Raw genomic sequence first — 24,384 nt, 5'->3', positions numbered from 1 at the left:
GTCTGCCCTGGTCTGTATTCTTGTTCTTCTAATGGGCTAACCCTTAATTTAACTGATGACTAAGTCCCTATTACTGTCTGTAGCCCATTTCCCAGGATTGCTGTAAGTCTGGTGTAAAGCCCTCTCTTGGGAGTTCCCAATGCCAGAACCTATTTAAGGTGAGCAGAGGTTAGCTAGGTGCTGCTACTTGTTATGACATAGAACAGGACTGTCAAACTCAGGGCCCTCAGGCCAGATGTGTCATAGCAGTAGCAATAGCAGTTAGACTTATATACTGCTTCATAGGGCTTTCAGCCCTCTCTAAGCGGTTTATAGAGTCAGCATATTGCCCCCAACAACAATCCGGGTCCTCATTTTACCCACCTCGGAAGGATGGAAGGCTGAGTCAACCCTGAGCTGGTGAGATTTGAACTGCAGAACTGCAGTCAGCTAAAGTAGCCTGCAGTGCTGCATTTAACCACTGCGCCACCTCGGCTCTTCATGCGCTGGCCATGCCCATTCCCGTTTTAGTGCAGGGGGAAAAGTTGTGTTACATCACATAATGATGCGAGTTTGATACCCCTGACATAGAACCACAGTTCCTTACAAAGAAGTCCCTTTCTTGTATACCCAAAACTGGAGCTAATTATTAAATGCATAAATCAACCTTTTTTTTTTTTTTTTTAAAAATGAATTTGTTTGCTCTTCTCCTGTTTGGGTGGGTACAGTAGGGATTATGGGTTTGATTACAACAGCCTTCTCCATCTTTCTAAGAGCTACCAAGTTGCCAGAATTTGTGTATGTGTGTTTCTTATAGCTAACTAAAAAAAATAATAAGAGAGGAGTGGTAGAGGGGAGAGAGGAGTGGTAGAGAGGGAGGGGAAGTAGGGTAGAGGGGAATGATGGAGGGAAGATGGAAAGTTGGAGGGGGGCGAAAGAAAGGGTGTATGGAGGGTAGAAGAGGTATATTGGGTTTCTATTTTGGGGGGTATTGTTGACAAAAGGAATGGCTGTGTTTATTGTTTAATGTTATATGGCCCCGGTTATGCATAGTATATAAGTGACTGTACGAAAATGGAAAATAAAAAAACATTTACAACAAAAAATAATAATAATACAAGGATGTATTGATTTTAAATGATGATTGATAAGGGAAATATTCTGTATTTCATCCACACATTGACGATAAAGAGAATACTATGAAGGAAAAAAATAGTCATATAAAATTAAATTAAGTTGGTTTTTAAATTTTAAAATCATATATTTTTGTACAAAAGTGAGTGGCACGTTCCTGAAAATAGGAGGTGTTCTGGTCATATTCATATCCTCATTTAGATTTTTTAAAATCATAATTGCACATTCTCCTATATTACATATATGCCACTCATAAATAAAAAACAAGATTCTCAATATTGCTAGTATACATCATTGATCATAGTTAAACAGTATTTCATAAAATATTAGTAGAAATAAGTGTGTTTAATTTTTAAAAAAAGTCTACAATCACATGCAAGGGTATATATTTTTGAAAGCAAGAATCATGTCAATTTTAACAGCAAAGTGCTACTGCATAGGCTCTAACAGATTTTTAATGGATTTTTTTAGTTTTCTTTTTTTACAAACCTTAGTTTTATAATAGAGTTTTGAATTAACATTCTCACAAAAATGTGTACAGCCAAATGTCAATGGCTATTGAAATGAAAGGCAAAGTTAAGCAATAAAAAAATCCAGCCCTATATTCATTCTGCGAAATATCAGATAGATGCTGACATCTTACAACCCACGAGGAGAGTAGCTTAAGATAAACAGGAGGAAGAAAAAATTAAACCTGGTCCCTTAAAAGAGGGGCGGGGAGGGGGAGAATTGTATAGCTGTCTTCCCAAAAAACAGCAGCTACTGGATATATTAATATACGTATATGTCCTATTCAATAGGACTGTTTTATAAGAAAAAGGCTCCCAAACTCAATCAGAATTCTTTATCACAAAAACCCCCCAAATTCACCTATATGAGAAATGACTAGCAGGCACATTGAATATTTGGCAGTGTAGCCAATAGATGTAATCTGTCAAACATCCAGAGATTGATTGTGGGAAGTTACATTGCATATACAACTCTTAGGTTCATACCCAAAGGTCCTTTTTCAAGGGGCAACTTTGGACTTTGTGGTTTTTCTCTGAAGACATTTCACTTCTCATCCAAGAAGCTTCTTCAGGTCTTCAGAAATGTCTTCAAAGAAAAACCAGAAAGTTCAGTTGCCTCTGAAGTAGCACTTTGGGGACAACCATGATCTGGATGACTAAGAATCTCCATAGACTCTTAACGTTCAGAGTATTAGTTGATGCAACTGAAGCTCTAACTTTCAGCCTCTTTGCAAGTTATGGATGTGCTAACTGGAATAGGGGCAGTCTGCTAGGAATCCTGAAGGCTGTGTTCCCAAGACACAGTACTCAGATGTGCCAAATTGAAGGCAGCTTATTTAATTTGTGTACTTCTAAGAATGTTCATGTCATTAATAATTTGATTATTGATTTCCATTAGGGTACTGACTGGGCTTGGCAATTTCTATTTCACCTTAATGTACAGTTCAACCATCGTGTCTTCAAGCTTTTTGTAGGAAGAACTGACAATGGTATACTATAGTCCAGTGTTTTTCAACCTTGGCAACTTGAAGATGTCCGGACTTCAACTCCCAGAATTCCCCAGCCAGCGAATGCTGGCTGGGGAATTCTGGGAGTTGAAGTCCGGACATCTTCAAGTTGCCAAGGTTGAAAAACACTGCTATAGTCAATGTTTTATGGAACACTGATGTGTATATCATTGTTTATCCTCTCCAGAAATGTATATTTTAAAAAAAACCAACCTTCCACAGAATTCTTTACATAAGCATTATAGTAAAGAAGATTTTGTTTTTAAGTATTCCTCTGAGGTTTATTCACAACATCAGATTTTAAGCATTTGTTCAGCAGCTGCCAAATGATAAAGGAAATTTTCCGTTGCTGGTGGGAATCTCTTTTGTTTCAGTGCTTCTAAGTTAAGTGATGGTTTCTCACCATTATGAATGACTTCTGTGAATGAAGCCAGATTTGTCAAGATTTCCTTTGTCTTCAGTGAAACATCCTGCAGACGTGTTTTAGAATAAAGAGAGCAAATATGAAATAGTTGGTTAAAAACAAATGCTCTTCTTACTCTTGAGATGTATCAGACTATGTTACGTCAGTATAAGTTTGGTAAAAATAATAAAGGTGGGATACAAATAAATAGTAGTAAACCAAGTCCTATACTCTTCTGAGATGGGATACTATTGGAATAGCTAGCTTCATGCAATTTCATATTACTGCTACTGTTCTGAATGTTCTAGCAATAGCAATAGCAGATTTTTATATACCGCTTCATAGGGCTTTCAGCCCTCTCTAAGCAGTTTTACAGAGTCAGCATATTGCCCCCAACAACAATCCGGGTCCTCATTTTACCCACCTCGCAAGGATGGAAGGCTGAGTCAACCCTGAGCCGGTGAGATTTGAACCGCTGAACTGCTGATCTAGCAGTCAGCTGAAGTGGCCTGCAGTACTGCACTCTACCCACTGCGCCACCTCGGCTCTATATGTTGTCAATATATGAATCACACATACAATCACACAATGACTAGGTTTATGCATAGCATTTGAAATGTGTTAGATGGTACGTTGCTCAAACTCAACCACTGTAGTTTTTTAATTAGCAATTTAGAACACTGCATGTACCCTGCCAATTGTGGCTTATCAAAAGAAACATGTAAACAGATAATGGCAAATATGATGCATGAATTCAAATTATCTCTATATACAAGCTTAATTGACAGATATGCAGCTTTCTGATAAGGTTGTTTTTCAGTGCTATTTGAAGATGCCATAGACTACAAATATATGTGGTATATAGCAGTGTTTCTCAACCTTGGCAACTTGAAGATGTCTGGACTTCAACTCCCAGAATTCCCCAGCCAGCGAATGCTGGCTGGGGAATTCTGGGAGTTGAAGTCCAGGCATCTTCAAGTTGCCAAGGTTGAGAAACACTGGTATATAGTACCCAGTATTTGTTCATCATGAAAAAGTGGGCTAAGGTGCCACGAGTAATGCATAAAGGTAGTCCATTCATTTAGCGGCTGTTCAAAGTTACAATATTAACTGCACAAATGGTATTTACATTGGCTTTCTGAGTTCTGACTGTTATAGCATCCTTACAGTCATGTGATTATAATTTCTGATGTTCCCTGCTGATTTCCCACAAGTAAAGTCAATGGGGAGACTGGCAGGAAGTTGGAAGTCATAGTCAAGGGTGGTCTTCACACTTAACGACCTGCATGGCCATCACTTAACAATGGAATTGGGACTGTCAGAATTTCTGTTGCTAAGTGACACAGCCTTGTGACATCACACCTTACAATGATGCTGCTCGCAACAGCAATTCTAGTCCCAATTGCTACTGTCCCAGTAGCCAGGGGCTATCTGTATAGTTAAAAGAGAATGAAATAAATTATCAAATGCAGAGACCTGTGTTTATAACTATGTGTTTGGCTGTAATCATCTGAGAAGCCGAGAGGTCAAGATGATAAGCAGGAAAATAATGCAAAAAGAGTGAGGCTGTATAATGCACATGGCAGCCGCGCGAGCAATATCGGGTATACCTAGATACACCCATGTTACACCTATCCTCCGCGAGCTGCACTGGCTTCCTATCGGTCTCCGAACGCGCTTCAAGGTGCTGGTTATCACCTTTAAAGCCCTACATGGCCTAGGACCCGGATATCTGCGAGACCGCCTCCTGCCACATACCTCCCAACGGCCGATAAGATCTCACAGGTTGGGCCTTCTCCGGGTGCCATCGACCGGACAATGCCGGCTGACGACCCCTTGGGGGAGGGCCTTCTCTGTAGCTGCTCCAGCCCTGTGGAACGATCTACCCGCAGAGATTCAGACCCTTCCCACTCTCTCGGCCTTCTGAAAAGCCACTAAAACCTGGCTATTCTGGCATGCCTGGGGCTGTTAACCTCATGAACGAGGTCCAGCCCCACCCAGATTGAGTGTATGGTGTGTTGCTTTTAAATGTTTTCTCTTTCCCAATTTTTAACTTTTTATCTCCTTAGTCTTGTATGTTGTAAGCCGCCCGGAGTCCTACGGGATTGGGCGGCATATAAACTTATTAAATTACAATTACAATTAATTATGGCGGGACTAGGACTTTTTATCTTAGGTTTTGAAGGATTTTAAGTGGGTTATTTTTTGTCTTTTTCTAAAAGCAATTTTATTATTTTGAGGTTTATGCGATAGGCTTTTTGCTTCTTATCTCAAAAACCTGTATTTTAAAATAAATTAAGGAATCAAAAGTGGCAAATATGGCCAAAGGATATTTCACTGATTGGAAAAACAGTTACTTTGAGGCCACAGATGACCCATTCCTATTCAGATTATCAAGGGGTAACCAGCTCTGGTCAACTTTTGACTCACATATTTATGTAAGTAAATTAAGGTGGTGAATATTTCCAATTTAATTTATGAAGAACTTACAGTTCTACATTATATATGGATTCAAGGAACAATGGCTTGCTCTAAATCAAATTAATTTCAGCTCCAGCTTTGTTTAAAAGCAGGTTTTTAATCTTAAAATTAAAGCTGGTCCCTTCTCTGCCTTCCATAGAAAGACACGTAGCCTGAAGTTTTGCCAGAGCTCAGTCAGTCATCTAAACCATCTTTAACCCTGGCTTAAATACTAATAACTAATTCTAACCAGGAGCATATAACAAAATAATATTAAAGACTGAAGTAATACAGAAGCTTAACCTTTATAACTTGACTGTTTGATTTCTCTGGATCTTCTGCAGACTGAACAATTAGCTGACCAAGTTCTTTATGCAATTTTCCCATTGTCATCGCCTCTGAGGAGAAAGAGAAGTACACCACCACTCATTTCCTTTATATAAATAAATGAAAATAAACATATAACTCTCATAAAGCAAAACTGCAATCACAACATCAGAATGTGGGCCAAAAGACCATATTGCCCTATCAAAGGTACATTTCTGCCATACAAAAGACCACCTTGTCCCACAAAAGGTACACATTTGTAGATCAATAATTCTTCATACTTTTTTGGGGGTATTGTTGACAAGAGGAATGGCTGTGTTTATTGTTTAATGTTATATGGCCCCGGTTATGCACAGTATATATGTGACTGTGCGAAATGAAAATGGAAAATAAAAAATGCATTTACACAAGAATTCTTCATACTGCATTCAATGACAATCAATGCTGAAATTTTGCTTCTCTGTAATTTAACAATAGAGCTGAACTGATAGAATTCCCCTACTCTGATGTCTTTCAGGATCCATATTTCGGTTTCTGTACAGTAGCATCATTCCTCCCCATCAGAAAAGAACACTTATGTGGTGGCATTGCTTTTATCCAATGAGACAATTAAATGAAAATCCTACTGTTAATAAAACAACTTTTAATTCTTCCAAATCATCCCTTTAAATAAGCATTTCCCCTATCTGTTTCCATGTGTCTGGGGAGCATTTGTACCAGAGGAATGCACTACACAATAGAGGAAGATATTGAAATTTCCCACACCACTTTCCACATTTGGGAGACTTGAGGACAGGAGAATTAGAACAGCAATGGGCAGAAGGAGACATTATAGAATGCCATTACACAGGACTATTTCTTCTTGCCTTTTGGTCTTAATCTAGAGTCCTGGATGCCAATTTGGCTTCAATCTGCTAATACCAGTAATAAGATCATGCTCCTCCATGACCTAGGTACAAGGTAAAACTGGTGCGAATAAACTAAATCCTGATTGGTGAAAACATGGAAGTTCCTCATCAAAAACATTTGTACTTCCAGGCCTTATGTGCCTAGGAGCTGTAACACCAAGGAAGGTGGTTTGTAATGTTTCTCTTGGAGATCTTTATGGCAATCAGATACACTGATGTATGACTGGATATTAGACCACATATTTTTGGCTGGCCATGAGGGAATGGGGTCTGGTGTTGAAATTCATGGCCATCATGACAGATATAGCAATAGCAATAACAGTTAGACTTATATACCGCTTCATAGGGCTTTCAGCCCTCTCTAAGCGGTTTACAGAGTCAGCATATCGCCCCCACAGTCTGGGTCCTCATTTCACCCACCTCGGAAGGATGGAAGGCTGAGTCAACCTTGAGCCGGTGAGATTAGAACCGCTGAACTGCAGATAACAGTCAGCTGAAGTGGCCTGCAGTACTGTACCCTAACCACTGCGCCACCTCGGCTCTTCGAGCTTGGAGACCAGAGCCCAATTCATACAGGAAAGTATGCATTACATCTTGTCTTTACCTCAGAGCAATTGGAACAAATTTGACAGGGGGGGGGGACGGGGGGACGGGACGGGGCATTTCCATCAAACTTTTGTCATGATCAGATCACTTCCTAGTCACTGTGATACTACAGGTAGTCCTCGTTTAGCAACAATTCACAGGGGGGTGAAAAAGCAACTTTACAACCAATCCTCACGTTTACAACCTTCACAGGTATATGAAGCAAAGGAAAACTGAAGATCGTAAGTTCAGCTGTGGCTTCCCTTAGCAATTGCTTCCCTTAGTGACTGAGTTGTCAGTCCCAATTGTGGTCGCTAAATGAGAACTACCTGTAGTCAGTTCTGATGACTTCCAGAGGGCAGAAAAATACCAATTAGGACTTTTGATTTTAGGCACCTCATAAATTCGATTACTTTTAAGAATTTTCCCAGTGCTCTGGGGGTCAATTTTATCATAATCATGATAAAATGTTTGCTTATGGATTGTTGTAGTAATCTCTGGAATTGCCCCAGAATTGAGTCAGAAATGATTCTTCTTAGTAATCAATCTAAGGGGTCTTCTTTATTTTCTAAGGAACTCTGGGAAATGAATTGTCAGAAAAGAAAAGGAGGATTGAATTTAATTGAACATGTCACAAGCACAGTTTGAGCTTGGATGTATTAGGAGCAAAGGATCATTTTTAATAATTATGCAAGATACTATAATGGATATTTTAACATTATTTTATAATGTAGTGAGCCACCCAGAACCATATCCCATATGCAAACAAAGACATATATTATATCTGTACACGAAGAAAGTTGATAGCATACAAACCTTTTGCTTGGTGTGAAATGGTGATTTCACTTTCAGCCAGGTTGACATATACATCATAAAGATCTATCCTGTTGTTCACTTCTGAATCTATACATCCAGCAATGTACCCTAATGGGAAAATATTTTAGTATGTTTCAGTAAAAGCATTCTCACTAGAAGTACTTTAATATGAGGTCCTTGGTGGTCTCTGAGTTTGGATGTTTTCTTGCAGACGTTTTAATTACCAAACTAGATACCATCATCAGTGCTAGTAGAGAGTGAGTTTTGCTCTCATTTTATATACCAGTGACTTGGCCTCTCAGTATTGGTGGGCATGGCCTTGGAGATGCCTTCATTGGGATATTGTTTGCTTCTGGATTGTTGTAGTAATGTTAATCTTTGTGTTAATTTCTGCTCATCTGGGTGTTGAGGAGGTCTTTTGGTCTTGTTTTTGGCTTTTTGATTATCTCTTTTGAATGGTATGTTGATATTTTTTTCTATGGGCCTGTTGATGGTTGATTTGTGGGACTCAAACCAAAAGACCGCCTCATCAGCAATGAAACCCTAGATAAACAGAGATTAACACTATATCAACAATCAATAACAATAACAAGGAACTACCAAAGCAGACAAACAAGTCAATCAAGGAACCACCAAGAACACTCCCACCAACTCTTAACAGGGCAAGTATATAAAATGGGAGCAAACCACACTCCCTACTAGCACTGATGATATTATATTTAGTAATAAAACATCCCAGAGTTCAATTACTTTTAAGAATTTTCCCAGTGCTCTGGGGGTCAATTTTTAAATTACAGCCGTCAAGACCTGGCTGTTCCGGCAGGCCTGGGGCTGATGAGTTCCCAGCCCCACTTGAATTGTTGCGATCGTTGTGTAGTTTTTAATCTGTTTCTTGTATCTTGTTTTTGTCTTGTTCGTTTTTTGTATTTCCCCCTTCCCCATTTGTTTGTTAGCCGCCCTGAGTACCTCGGGAATAGGGCGGCATACAAGTATAATAAACATCCAACAACAAACAACTTGAGCTACAAATATTCTCTTCCATTACTTTTATATGAATTTAAGAAGTTTAAAATAACTTTTATTCATTTTATAGTCTTAAACATGCATGCTAACATTGGACAGCTACTAGTATCAGGAATTTACCTAATAAATAATAGGTACGGAATTCTATATTCATATTCCACTATTCTACAAGAAACTCCAAGCAACTACTTTTTGCAATAGATAAATAGGAGGAATTGTCCAATACATTTCTGAACATCTGAGCCTTAATCACTATAGCAGTGACCCTTTGTTAATATTGTTTATAATATTTGAATATATTATCTGCCCTGTAAAGACATGGATGGTTATATAGATTTTATAAATAATGAACTGTTTTTTCTATTACCACAAAAGTTAATTTAGTCGTTCTATGTAATGCTGATTGATATCCATTATCAGTAATACCTGGACACATTTTTAACGCTTCTAATTCCTCATCATTCAGATGTACATATGAATGAAGAATTGACCAATCTTGCCGGTGCCACACTAAGGCTGGTAATGCCCTAAAAGAAAAAAAAGTTATATTATTTTAATACAATGGTTCCTATCATCTCCTCAAAGGATGCACTAACTGGTCTTGTCCTCTTTGTCTATCTTATAAGGGATCAGGACTCTAAATTATATGACATAATTTCATCCATAGATAGTAAGTCATCCAAAAGATGGAAGGACATTTCTTTATAATATACTATATGGATGGATGCATAGCCAGCGAGCATATTCTGGCCCCCCTTTAAAACTGGAATTTTACAAAACAAATACATGAAGTGTTAAGAAATGTTTTGAAGATGCCAATATTACTGAGCATTGCTTTTACAGAATCTATAAATTGCTATTTTACAAAACAATTAACCACAATAGTGGATAAGTACACAGAGCTTACTTTGACACTATTCAGTAGGACCAATTATCTTAACAGACTGTTGTCTGTTTCAAACTCAAACTCATTTCATGCAATGGCTTATTGAACAGTTTTGTCAAATTAGGATCATAATCACATTTAAAAACTGCATTGGGGGATCCAATACCTCCACCAAAACTGATAGGGAAAACTACTATATGTACAGAGAACAAACCCCGCTTCCCTGTAGCACTGAAGATGTTACCTCAACAGATATTGAAATTTCTTCAGGACAACAACTAGAGAGCACCAAGAACTCCACAAGTGATGCTACTTTATTCAGGCATTCTTTTATACAACAAAGATTGATTTATTTGTATCTTGCCTTTATTATTTTTAAAAGTAACTCAAGGCTCCCAAACGTATTGAACATTTATCCTCCTATTTTCCCCACAACAACCCTGTGAAGTGGGTAGGGCTGAGAGTGACTGGCCCAAAGTCACCCAGCTGGCTTTTTAATGGCTAAGGTGGAACTTGAATTCTTGGCCTCCTGCTTTATAATCTGGCACTTTAACCACCCAATCAAAGATATTTCCTTCAATGCGTTATGAAAAGTTTGGCATTGTGAATTAATTTTACTGACTGCATGGTAACAGAGGACGTAGGTTAGCAGTACAATCAACATTAAGAACCTGCTGAAATTGAAGGCCAGGGAAAGGTAAAATAAAAGACCCCTTTTGAACTGGACTTTCAGTGGACTTTTGAAAACAATGGAAAGTTAAACCACTGTTAAATTTTGATACCAAACCAGGCCACCTACAAGTTGAAGTGCAAGGACTCATATTACAACCACGCGCGCACCCAGTTTCTCCAAAAATACAACCTACCTGAAAGTAAGACCTAGCTTGATTCCTACCTATGCGCCCAATATAAGCCCTATACCCCCAATAAGCCCTAATTAAGACTCCGCCCACACCAGAGTGCACGGGTAAAAATGAAGCTAGGGTGAGGATGGGTGGGTGGAGCTGCCCTGTTACTTACCTTCAGACAGTTGCGGCTAGGCTTTGCATACCTCAACACCTGCCTTGCTGGCCCATTTCTTCTGCAGCCAATAAGGCTTTCCTGAAGGCTTCTGCAGCCAATAACAGAGCTCCGGATCGATCCAGAGCTCTATTATCAGCCGCAGAGGCCTTCAGGAAAGCCTCGGTGGCCGCAAAAGAAGATCCTGAACACATCTGACAGTGAAAAAGAGGCTGGAGGCGATATGTGCAAATGAGGTGAGTCAGTGGACCACATTCCCCCCGAAAATAAGACCTGGTGCTTTTTTTTGGTTGGCAAAAAATATAAGGCAGGGTCTTATTTTGGGGTAAACTCTGTGTGTGTGTGTGTGTGTGTGTGTGTGTGTGTGTGTGTGTGTGTGTGTGTGTGTGGTGTGTGTGTGAATTTCTATTAGAAATAAATAAGGAATTTGTCCAAGAGACTTGAAAATGAAATTAAAATGGAATTTTTGCTATTAAATATTATGGATGTTTAGCTAAAACAGGATATGAGGATTTGATGTTAATGGAGGATTTTATAAACAAGTAAATGAAATGCTAGCATGTGGTTATGGATTAAACCTTTGGCATAGTTAAGGATGAAGGATGTTTAAACAACTGTAGTCAACTAAAAGTGGAGGTATGATGATGTTAATATGGTAAACATTTGAGTTAAGATATTTGAATTAATATGAATTAATGGAAGAGATGCACAAAACTTCTTGTAACCAGCTGATATACTTTTTTATAACATATACTTGTTGTGGTTTTTGTGTGTGTGTGTGTGTTCTGATTTCCCCCCCCCCCCACTGTTGTGGGCATGTGTTGTTTATGTAACAAAAAAATAAAAAAAAAATTATTAAAAAAAGAAAAGAAAATGAAATTAAGTGAAGGAGTACCTTTTATTTCATCAATGTGTTTTACCTTGTAAATTCGAGGATAGTTTCTATTCTTGGGTGATATACTACAATTCTTTTCTTTAACATGAGTGCAGTATACAGGATGACTGTTTCCATTCCAAACTGAAACACTATATCTAGGACAATCAGAAGTTAAACAGAATCTTAATATAACACAATAGAATTCTGTACAATTAACAACGTAACTATACAAGCAATTATAATTTACTTAAATTCACTTTTTATGACGAGGCAAAATTCGTTCAGCTTTTACAGAATACTTCTTAGATATATCAAGCTACAGTTTGTTATTACATCTATATCATGGCTTGTTTAACGCACAATTAATTAGATGCGCCTAACATGCCAAGCCATTGTTTATAAGCTCCAATGTCCAAACCAATAATTTGAACCTGGCATTTATCTTACTTCTTTTTAGAATACAAACATTTTGTATCTTTTACATCTTTTTTGCTTTTGAAAAAGTCGGGGCAGCTTTATTAAAAACCATCCTGCTAATTCAATTGATGCCAGGGTGTTATTTTCCTCAACATCTGGAGGGAGAGGACACAAAAGGGAAACCAAATTCAGGCTCTGAAAAACTCTTGGGGGCTCTCAAGAATCCTCTCATGCTGATGTCAGCCTTGAGGAAAAAGCTGGTGATGCAACTAAGCATAACCAGTATTTCGAAAGCAGTGGTTGTCATGCTTTCCTGGTCTGCTTACTTGGAAATAAATTTCCGTGACCCGTCAAAACCGCGGTCGACAAAAGCGCGCTCGGCGAAAGCGCGTGCGTGACGTCATCACAGCGTGACGAAAAAAATTAAAAATTGAAATAAAAATAAAATTAAAGCAAGCTGATTCACATAAAGGTAAGGGTTAGGTTTAGGGTTAGGGTTAGGTTAAGGGTTAGGGTTAGGGTTACGTTAAGCGTTAGGGTTACGTTAAGCGTTAGGTTAAGGGTTAGCGTTAGGTTTAGGGTTAGGTTAAGGGTTAGGTTTAGGGTTAGGTTAAGGGTTAGGTTTAGGGTTAGGTTTAGGGTTAGGTTTAGGGTTAGGTTTGGGAGGGTTAGGGTAAGGTTTTCGCTTTAATTTTACATTTACCGATCACAGCGCAATGTTTTCGTCGCGCTGTGATGATGTCACGTACGCGCTTTTGTCGAGCGCGCTTTTGTCGAGCGCGCTTTTGTGGTGGAAATAAATTTCATTGAAATTTATTTCAAAAATGCATAGTTTTAACCCGAACTGTATTACTGATATTTTTTTTTTAAAAAATACCTCACCTTTGACTGATCCTGCAAGATAAGCTTTCCTGATATCAAAATCTTTGCTTAGGAAAGAACCATTTTCTTCACTCTGACAAATCCCCTTTGTAAGGACAGAAATATAACTCTCCATCATTTTTACCGGAGTCCCGTATTTCAGGTATATTCTGTAAAAATAAATTGAGCTTCAGTAATCTGGGCCAAAAAGAATAAATATAAGGTGTTTTTTTTTAACCCATGCAAACATTCACCCACTGTCGTTTTTGCAAGACTCGCTAAACCCCACAATGTGACCTGTGCTCCTTCCTCTTATTATCTTGCTTATTTCCCAATCAATAAAACTTTCTGTTCAGAGGATTTATTACAATTAATTTCAATATCTTCATATATTACTTTATAATTTCTAAACACCACACAGGAGATATTCCTTCAAGTCCATCAAGCCCCCATAACTTTCAAACATCCACATTCTACTTTCCTTTTTGCTGTTTTCCAAAAAAGTAAAGATTTTTCTTTTTAAACCATAAATTTACATCAGTCTTTCTACTGTCCAAGGTGGAAGGTGATTTTCCTAGGGAGATAGTAGAGCTTGTATTTTGGAAGACTCTTAATTTGAAAGACGTAAGCAGCTTTCTAAAGTAATTAAGAGAGAAAGTAGGCAGACCCAATGTCTCCCAGAGCTCTTAAACCTCCTGTAGATCACTATTTTATGATCTCTCTGCAGGGAGATTCTGTATGGAGCAATCTTGTGGGCAATCCCTTTTCCTCTCCTTGATCAGAAGAATTCCTATTACCACCATAGTCATTAGCTTGACAAAAAGCAAGGCCATCCACTATTGTCGATTCTCGAAGTATTACCTCTTAGCAATAATCTAACCTGGATATAATATGAATATGGTTAAACTGGTTTTTCTCCAGGTAGAGATTTTATTTTTATTTCTATAGTCAGCTAGAACGGCTGCACATGAAGTTCTACATGCAGCTGGAACATGATCTAAATCATGCAGGAAAACAAATCTTGCTAGATTTATTGTGAGTAATGTGTTTACAATAGAATTACATTTGAGAAGAAATGCACTTCCACTTATTTACTTCATGAATGGTTTCCTGTGTGAGAACTGCTAGTAAGATACTATTACATGTCATTTTTGCAGTAAACCTTTTACTCAATTGAAATAATCAATAATTATATGTATTATTAATATGGTGGTAAGTAATCCCTTCAGAAATATTTTCACCTCTTAATTGGGACTACATTGGTGTGCAAAAGGGTTAGCTAATAAACCATGCAGTTGTGGAAAACGTATGAAGGAATACATACCTACAGAGAATCCTAGAGAAGGCGGCATACTTTTCCGGATTGAAGTCTTTGGTTGTCAGAACAATGGAAAAGTGAGTCACCTATGCAACATACAAAAAAAAAGTTAATGTCCAAATACTTTCTTGTAAAATAATAATATAAACAACTGGAAAGGAGAGACAACTTGGCAGATAAAGTTGCTTAGATCTACGTAAGAGCGGGACTTCGACAGGAAAGGTCCAATCATGTTGTCTGGGCAGTGAATTGTGGGGAAGATTGTTGAGAGTAGTTAGACTACAGAGGATCTTAAAGGAAGTATCTGGACCTGTTTCAATCAGAGTCAAGGCCCTTTCATGGGTCCATTGAGTGCATTGTTTTTGCCCATCCCTAGAATGGAAGGCCCTTCAAGGTCACTCATGCCCTAGTCCCCCTCATGAATGAACACCTGTAACATGGTGTATATGAGGCCACAAGGAAACTATAATTATTCCAGAATGCTATAGTGCAGGCAGGGATGGATGACTATACCAGGATATAGCAATAGCAGTTAGACTTATATACCGCTTCATAGGGCTTTCAGCCCTCTCTAAGCGGTTTACAGAGTCGGCATATTGCCCCCACAATCTAGGTCCTCATTTTACCCACCTCGGAAGGACGGAAGGCTGAGTCAACCCTGAGCCGGTGAGATTTGAACCGCCGAACTGCAGAACTAGCAGTGAGCTGAAGTGGCTGCAGTACTGCACCCTAACCACTGCGCCACCTCGGCTCTCTTAAGCTGCACAGGTTGCCAATTGGTTGCTGAATAAAATTCAAGGTACTGGTTATCTATAAAACTTTGTGTCTCATAAGACCTGTTTAACTGAAGAAGTGCTTATCTTCAATAGTTCTACCTGCCTAATAAGATCAGGTAGCTTGTTTAATTGAAGGGCTCTGGAGCATGAAGCAATGTTATCCATTGAGATCTAGGATGTATGCCTTCTTAGTTGTCACACCTGCTGTCTGGAGTAGCATTCCCATCAGGATCTGTATAGCTCCCAATCTGATGGAGTTCCAGATGTCACCAAAAACATGGCTTTGCTCCTAAGGCCTAGGGGTAGGATGGCTGCTGAGCCCATCAGCTTTGCTGTGGGATATTCGGGGGAATTGTTGTGTTCCTTCTGGATCAGGGGTGGGTTTCAACCGGTTCGCAGCGGTCCCTGCAAACCGGTTGGTCGCCGAACCCGGAAGTAAGTAACTTCCGGGAACGGCGAAGGGCGTGCCCGCCCACCCGCGGTCCTTACCCAGTTTTGACGAGTTCTGCGCTTCCACGCATGTGCAGGACGCATACAGCACCTGCGCGATCGTCCAGGAGCAGCTGGAGCGTCGCGCAGACGCTAGTACGCATGCGTGCACCGCGCGCGTGCACGAGGACGCCACCAACCCCGTTCCAACCGAACCGGTTGGAACGGGGCGAGAAACCCACCCCTGTTCTGGATGCTCAGAATTATTCATGATTTTTGTTTTTGAACCACTGAGCATCATCAGGAGTTAGGCAGCCTTCATGTTTTAAATCAATCAATAAATTAAGTCTACCACATCACTGAAATTCTATGGATACTCGCTACAGACCAATACATCTTGAAAATAATACAAACATCCAGTTTAACTTCAGTTGATGCAACATAAAAACAGTTATTTTTTTATCGCAATTTTCCAAATTGCTTTTGTTATATGTATATAGTGTACTGACAGGTTATTCCTTATCTTATGAAATCAGCAGACACAAGAATCCAATTAATCTCTTAACAGAATAATGAATGTGCAAGTAAGTTCTTTCTGTTAAGCCCCCTTTCTCCAAATTTCGATCTTACCCTTTTCAAGGTAGAAGCCTCTGGAATTTCCATTGTTGTAATGTAAAACCATGTTAGTTTGTACTGACCAAATAGGAAACTGTGAAGCTGTTTATTCTCATCTGTAAGGCAGCATTTTCTCAATAGGAGGTCTCTGAATGCAGTTGTTGTAGAAGGGTAACACCAAACCCACAAAGCATCTCCATTGGTATCTTTTTCTATGGTGGAAAGATGTTCACTGTGAGAATGCCAACAGCAGCAAGGGAGTAAATTGATCAGTTAATCAGATCCAACTGGGCATTCAACTTAATGCCCACCTTTACACATTTTAAAATTATTCATTTATTATGGAAGCCTTAATAGTTCAGGAAATTAACTCAGATTTATGGTAACATACATACATGTATTTTAATCTGAAATGTGATATTAATCTGGAACAATTTTATTAAAAATATGAATCATCTCTCTGGCCTATAGCCAGAGCAGCAAATTCTATATTTTAGCTAAAAGCACATTTAATTTAAAAACCATCACAAACTGTATTTCCTTATCTAGACTTCCTCTTTGCTTTGCCATTTCCCTTGTATTAAACTTTACACTGTATTCTTCTTGTAGCAAGAATCTCCTCTACTAGAATTTGTAAAAAAAAAAGCACATGCATTGAGTGTGATAAATAACAATTTATTTGTTTTTAAATTTTCCCATTATGATTTCCCTGCTAAATGAAGTGAGATAAGTGATGGCAAAAAAGGCTTCCCAAGTGAAGCCTTGATTCAAGAATGATTTCACATCAAGGGAAATCTAGTAACGTCTAGTAACTAAGACATTTATCCTGAGCATTTTATAACTTACCTACAACCAGCATTATATGGGGAAAGCAATGTTTATTTAAATCTTTCCTGTGCTATTAACTGCATTCTATTACTTTTCCACTCTCCATTCAGAAAAGGATTGGGGTTTTAGATAACCAGAAAGGGGTGTTTTGCAAATTAGAGGCTATATAGGGCCTTTTTGTAAATTAACAGAAACTGGGTACAAGTGACATTTGCTCAACATTCAGAGCCACTATTACTTAAGCCTACCGTACTTAACTGCAATAGCTAAATTCAGAGACCACCCTAAATTATAAAGTGACTGGATTTATTCTAACTTTGTATGTTGTTGGGCGGAATGCTGCCTGTAAAGTCTCCTTTAAATCAGTGTTTCTCAACCTTAGCAACTTGAAGATGTCCGGACTTCAACTCCCAGAATTCCCCAGCCAGCAAATGCTGGCTGGGGAATTCTGGGAGTTGAAGTCCAGACATCTTCAAGTTGCCAAGGTTGAGAAACACTGCTTTAAATCAAGTGCAACTTCTGATGGCTACATTGGCAATAATACAGAAGTAGTTTTGTCACTGCCTTCTTCCAGAGCGTTCTCTTTTTCAATTCACGGCCGTGGAATTTGCTTTGATCTTCTATTTCAGTATTGAACAAGATTGAACCTTGAACACGGTTTGTTTTGTTTCAATTTCCCCCACGGTGCTGTGCTCTAGCTGTACTTATTAAAAGATAAGGAGGCATTCGGAAGAGGGGTGAGTCAAAAGAACCACCCTCGAAGAATGAACACTCCTCCGCTCGCTTATTCCTGCATGCAAAGTCGTTTTTTTCCACCTTTCTTTTCCAGCCTTCTCTACCCTTTCTGCATAGGCATAGACGAACCTGAAATTAGTGCAATAATGCTGTTGGATCCTGCATCACCAAAGGCAAAACGCTTAAGACTCTCCACTCAATTAGAAGAGGCTAAAAAGGAAGATGATCCCACCACTGCTTGAAGAACACACAATTCCCCCTTTTCAGAATAGAAATAGGGAGGGGAAACGAGGGGTGTTAACCAGCTCTCCCCCCCCATCAGCCGACATTCCCACGGCATGCAGCCAGGAGCCGAGACGCGCTTACCAATCAAACCTACACCCAGGAGCAGCTGAGCCTCCGTCTCTGCCATCTTTCTCCTCCCAGCGCCAGGATCCCTCCTCTGTTTCCTGAGAGGCCCATCATGGGCCTCATAGCGGCAGAATAATTGGGTAACACGCCTCCCGGCTTCCGGCTTGATTTCGGTCTCCGCTTGCAAAAGCCAAAGCGCGCCCGTATGCAAGCGTGAAGCGCCTCCGCGAGATTTCCCCCCCCCGCCCTCGTTTATTTTAAAGCCTCTGGCAGTGAAGCCAAATTTGCTTTTTTCTTAGCAGCACAGTGGTACGAGGCGTAAATCAGCATGCCCCGGAAAGTCCTCTAGTCCACGTTTGTGCTGAATGGGGAATTCGTATTAGAGGATCCAATTCAGCTAAAGCAGTGTTTCTCAACCTTGGCAACTTGAAGATGTCCGGACTTCAACTCCTAGAATTCTGGGAGTTGAAGTCCGGACATCTTCAAGTTGCTAAGGTTGAGAAACACTGATTTAAAGGAGACTTTACAGGCAGCATTCCGCACAACAACGTACAAAGTTAGAATAAATCCAGTCACTTTATAATTTAGGGTGGGCTCTGAATTTAGCTATTGCAGTTAAGTAAGGTAGGCTTAAGGTAATAGTGGCTCTGAATGTTGAGCAAATGTCACTTGTACCCAGTTTCTGTTAATTTACAAAAAGGCTCTATATAGCCTCTAATTTGCAAAACACCCCTTTCTGGTTATCTAAAACCCCAATCCTTTTCTGAATGGAGAGTGGAAAAGCAATAGAATGCAGTTAATAGCACAGGAAAGATTTAAATAAACGTTGCTTTCCCCATGCTGGCTGGGGAATTCTGGGAGTTGAAGTCCGGACATCTTCAAGTTGCCAAGGTTGAGAAACACTGAGCTAAAAGTTTCTTTGGGTCATTGCTAAAATGTTCTTACCACTTATTTTCCTTTCCGACTTCACCAGATTTTGCTCCCATGAAATGTCAGTCTTTGAGTTCAGCTCTCCAGAGCAACAGAGGATAAGTATGTATTTGGCATCATTTGTTCCATGTGACCATACCACTTTTTGGGGAGACTTTTCCCCTTCTTTGAGGAGTAATTTTCACAGTTGTAATTGTAAGCACTATTTTGCCTTTACATCAATCGTGCTGCCAAGAAGCTTAAGACACTTTGTTCCACCACAAAACCGCGGTAGACTAAAGCGTGCTCGACGAAAGCGCGTACGTGACGTCATCACAGCACGACCAAAACAGCACGATGTGAGCGGTAAACTTAAAATTAACGCGTAAATCTAAACCTAACCCCCCCAAACCTAACCCTAAACCTAACCCTAACCCTAACCCTTAACCTAACCCTAAACCTAACCCTATACCTAACCCTTAACCTAACGCTAAACCTAACGCTAACCCTTAACCTAACCCTAAACCTAACCCTAACGCTTAACCTAACCCTAACCCTAACCCTAACCCTTAACCTAACCCTAACCCTAACCCTTACCTTTATGTGAATCGGCTTGCTTTAAAAGCGCTTTTTAAAGCGCCCTTTTTTCTCCGCGGTCGTATTTGTCGCGCTGATGATGACGTCAGGTACGCGCTTTAATCGGGCGCGCTTTAGTGGACCGCGGTTTTGACGGTTCACGAGACACTTAGCAATCCATGGCCATTAGGCCTTGAATTGCAAGCTAGACTGAACACTATTTTCCACAAATATTACACAGTATAGATAGGTTTAGTGCTCCTGATTATCAACATACCTTCGAGATCATGGTTACTCCTAGCATTTCCATAATGGAGTTCAAAGGGCTGCCACAGAACCTCTTGTCCTAGTTTTATTTTAATAATATGTTCCAGAATGTGTTCCTACAATGACAATTTCCCAGATCTGAGTGGTCATCACCATCCCTGCTTCCTCTACAAGCTAAAAGGGAGGGATCCAGCCAAGTGAGACAACTAACAACTAGGATTATGCTCTATATTTTTCTTCAGAAATCAGACCTGAAGGAGTCCTGGATAACATAAGATAATGCTTCAGTCACCATGAAAGATTCTGTCCATTACATATATATATTTATATGGCTTGAATTGGCATGCACATATGCTTTCATCTTATTAGTCTAGTTCAATGAACTTGATTTAAAACCCATTTTAGGATCTAGAGATCTTGGGAAGATAATCTGCAAATAAAGTCCCACTGGAATTCCATTTTAAACAGCCAAATTGGTTTCTAAAAGTAACTTTTTTCTGTCATATTTGTAAGGTTTCATAAAGCCATAATTTGTTAGCATACTAAATCTCAATTAATTTTACTTTTATGTTATCTTTATAAAGGTATGTATTTATGTAGCAAAAATTGAGTTATTTTGTTTATACTGATTTTAGATAGTTTAAGTCTTTGATACAGAAGTTTTTGAAATAATCAGAACTGCTTTTTCATGTGCATTAGAGGCATGAGAAAAACTTAGTGTAACACAAATATGCCATTTTTGCCAGCTATGATATGCATATCATCTGACTCCATCATCCTATGCCCATGTATCCCAGCATTTGATTTTGAATGGCAAGCAAATTGAAGAGGTTACATTTTTGTTGAATATGAGTAGACTTTCTGTACACTTGATAGCCCTGATTTATGATCCTAATGAGTTTCATTTAAATTGAAGCACATAATCAGACAAATGAGGTATTAACTTTCTCAATATTGTGGCTGGGTTCATCCAGAAAACTAAACCATGAACTTACTGTTTTGATTCAGTATTATCCACAGATAGTTGAGATTTGTTCACTAGATGTAGTTAAATTGTAGCTTAAATAGATACATTATACCACCTTGAAAATTAAATTATGGGAATGATTCTTTTTTGCAACAGAGTGCAATCCTGGAAAGGAAATTTTAGTTATTGGTGACCATTGTGCATCATAATAAATTAAAAATGAAGCCCTTCTTTAATTCTTAAAGAAATTTAAAAAGCATGGCTTAACTGATTTCTTGTCATGTGGCCTGGTTCACCAAATATACTAGAACTAGACAATCACTCATATTTTGTAAACCATAATTATGTTTGCATACAGCACCTCAGTGGCTAAACAAGGATTAATGTAATATCCAGCCTTTGCGACTTTCATAGACAAATAGAACCTTCAGTTTGGGTTTTCCTAGCTCTGAGTCAGCATTTCATGGTCTAGTACCGGGATGGCGAACCTATGGCACACGGAGCCATTTGGCATGGCACGCAAGGCGTTTTCCTGCGGGTTGGTCAGCTGAGTTAACCTTTTTAAAAGCCATTTTTTGCCCTTCCCAGGCCGAGGTGGCGCAGTGGGTAGAGTGCAGTACTGCAGGCCACTTCAGCTGACTGCTATCAGCAGTTCAGCGGTTCAAATCTCACCGGCTCAGGGTTGACTCAGCCTTCCATCCTTCCGAGGTGGGTAAAATGAGGACCCAGATTGTGGGGGCGATATGCTGACTCTGTAAACCGCTTAGAGGGCTGAAAGCCCTATGAAGCGGTATATAAGTCTAACTGCTATTGCTATTTATAGGAGTCTGGGGAGGGTGAAAAGAGCCTCCTCCCCCCGGAGACCCTCCGAAGGCTTCAGAAGCTTCCTTGAAGCCTCCAGAATGCAAAAAAAAAGGCTTGATGGGCAAACTGGAAGTTCGGGAACGGAGGGTCGGTTTAAGTCTCCAGAGGCTTCAGGGACCTTCAGGAGGCTTCCCTGAAGTCTCCGGAAGGCAAAAAACGACCCTGCGAGCAAACTGGAAGTTCCAGTTTGCTCGTAGGGCTGTTTTTAGTCCGCGGTCCCTGAAGCCTCTGGAGGGCCTCCGGAGAGGCGGGGGGGGGGCTGTTTTCGCCCTCCCCATGCTCCTATAAAGCCTCTGGAGCCTGGGGAGGGCGAAAAAAGGATGCAAAAAAATGGGGGGAGCGCTTCTCATGCGCGCATGCACATGGGGGGTCACACATTGCATTATGGGTGCGGCACGCCCACGCACGCCTCCCCCTGCGCTCCCCCCACTTATGGCCTGCGAGCCAAAAAAGGTTCACCATCGTTGGGCTAGTTAAGACTAAGTCTATTGAATAGGAACCACAGCCCTCTTCGCTGTCCATGCTGGTAAATGGTAGGATAGATACTAGCCTAGGCCAAGGCAGGTTAAATCGTCTGTCCATAACACGAAACAACATTTAGGAAGAAGCCGGTCCCAAGGCATTCAGAGACACAATAATACCCAGGGCAATTGTTCTGAAGCCAATTCAATTCAAACCTTTATTGTCAAGAGTACATGTGTACAATGAGATGGGCTGACCCTCCCTTCGTGCACTCCCACCCCAACACAATACAACTCAAAGCGAAAGGCAAAAAAATCCCTAGCCCAGTGAATCCTACTAATAAACACCCAGTCCAATTGCACCGTGTGAACTTATTGCACGAACCGCCTGCCACGAGTCAATCGTGCTATGTTGCTGTAGGGTTATTTTCCATTCAGGAATCGGACAGTCCAAGTCCACTAAATAAAAAGTAACAAGCAAACGCCCTCTGAAAATGAAGATAAAATCCAGAGCTGCACCATTCCTTTCTTCGCCTTTTGAGTTAGCCTTCGCTCCAGGAGGCAACCTGAACTTTCCGCACATGCGCACACTTAACTGGAGGCGGGGGTTTCCACAGAGAGGCCGTCTAATCCAGTGTTTCTCAACCTTGGCGACTTTAAGTCCTGTGGACTTCAACTCCCAGAAATCCCCAGCCAGCTATGCTGGCTGGGGAATTCTGGGAGTTGAAGTCCTGTGGACTTCAAGTCGCCAAGGTTGAGAAACACTGGTCTAATCGGTTCTCTTCCGGGCACTTCCCTGCGTGAGCGTCACGTGACGCCTTCCCTTTCCGGCCTCGCTTGCTTGTCTGACTGGGCGCTCCTTAGGGCTCGTTGCCGCGTGAGGAGAAGCCGTCGCCATCATGCCGGTCTACTTCCAGCGGCCCGAGAACGCCCTGAAGCGGGCGAACGGTGAGTGCGAAGCTCTGAAAGGTCGCTTCTATGAAGGCAGAGGCCTCCGTTTGTTTTTTCGTCTTCGCCTCGCCTCCGGCCGGCTTTAATGACGGGGATTGAGGCCTAAGCTGCCACTAGACCCATGGCCACTCCCCCGCTTCCTTGCTTGGAGAGCGCGAACTGCCAGCTATCAGTCGGAGCGAACGAGGCCGTCTATCCCACCAACCATTTTAACATAAACTAAGCCTTTTTGTCCTTCAGGCGTCGTTGCCACTTGCCCTTTTACCCAAAAATTTGCATTGGGAGAGTGGCCACGAGGACAAGAGAACATTTTTTCTTCTACATAAGTCGCAATAAAAGCCAAGCATGAACTACGGCTGTCTCTCTCAGGACCGCCGCGTTGTGCTGGTCACACTTTACTCAGGTCGATCCTCTCCACACACCTTCGTTATGGAGTGCAAGTTTCAACGGACGACCCATTAAAATATGCTTCCCCCCCCCCCGGATATATTGACAATTCATGTTTCTGGTAGCCCCTGAAACTTGTTCCTATTTTCTAGAAACTGATTTATATCAGAAAACATATTCAGCACATTTTTCCAGGTTTAGTCTTTGCCTGATTAAAGGTAAAAAGTTATAAACACAGAAAGTGCAAGTCTTCCTGTCTTTTCCTTATCTCTCACATTTCAAGTCCCAAAAGTAATAACTGCTTAATATATGTAATTAAAATAAAACTCGTTAGAGTTGCTCTAAAGAAGTGCTGACACATTGAGACTTAAAGAACAACTCTTGGATTTCCAGTAGAAAAGCCAGTAGAATAACCATCTGGAAATCTCAAGACTAGTTCAAAGGGACAATTAGTTCAAAGGGACAATTATTCAGTGTATTCGTATTTATTTGTTGCACTGTTGCAAAACGTTTAAATATTTAACTGTCTTTAAAATAGAATTCCTGTCCATCATATTTCCCCAACCCTCTTCTGAGTGTTTTATATGGCAACCTGAAAATTTCAGTAAAACCACATATGGTGTTAATATATAGGGATATAAACACTCCTTTTAATGCATATTTTTAATTGGGATATAAGCACTTTTACAAATTAAAGAACTTGTAAAAATTGTCTATCAAAATAAGTATCCATTGTAA

The 24,384-nt window shown here is 40.2% G+C and overlaps 2 protein-coding genes across 3 annotated transcripts in view; one reads left to right on the top strand and one right to left on the bottom strand.

The window, feature by feature from the left end:
• Positions 1–2,759: 2,759 nt before the first annotated feature.
• On the bottom strand, positions 2,760–18,444 carry DENND10 (DENN domain containing 10). Of its 2 annotated transcripts, none has more exons than XM_087725889.1 (9): positions 18,280–18,444; positions 16,366–16,562; positions 14,537–14,616; positions 13,234–13,382; positions 11,978–12,089; positions 9,578–9,678; positions 8,129–8,236; positions 5,796–5,890; positions 2,760–3,099 (listed from the first exon to the last, which is right to left on the bottom strand). In XM_087725889.1, the coding sequence occupies exons 1-9, from the start codon at positions 18,323–18,325 to the stop codon at positions 2,923–2,925; spliced, it is 1,065 nt and encodes a 354-aa protein (XP_087582015.1). In that variant the 5' UTR covers positions 18,326–18,444; the 3' UTR covers positions 2,760–2,922. The 2 variants fall into 2 exon arrangements, with proteins under 2 accessions (XP_087582015.1, XP_087582016.1); XM_087725890.1 differs by lacking the exon at positions 18,280–18,444 and adding an exon at positions 18,043–18,106.
• A 4,656-nt stretch (positions 18,445–23,100) lies between these two features.
• EIF3A (eukaryotic translation initiation factor 3 subunit A) overlaps positions 23,101–24,384 on the top strand; it is a 37,516-nt gene continuing 36,232 nt past the window's right edge. Inside the window, exon 1 of the mRNA XM_087725888.1 lies at positions 23,101–23,256. Within this exon, the coding sequence (XP_087582014.1) occupies positions 23,208–23,256 (49 nt within the window). The 5' untranslated portion in view covers positions 23,101–23,207. The remainder of the gene's footprint in view (positions 23,257–24,384) is intronic.

The sequence above is a fragment of the Thamnophis sirtalis genome, unplaced genomic scaffold (assembly GCF_051295495.1).
Source record: "Thamnophis sirtalis isolate CommonGarterSnake01/CBP01778 unplaced genomic scaffold, rThaSir2_p1.2 scaffold_11, whole genome shotgun sequence".
Classification (NCBI taxonomy): domain Eukaryota; kingdom Metazoa; phylum Chordata; class Lepidosauria; order Squamata; family Natricidae; genus Thamnophis; species Thamnophis sirtalis.
Note: the sequence above shows the minus strand (reverse complement) of the source record. Positions and strands in the feature narration are given on the sequence as shown.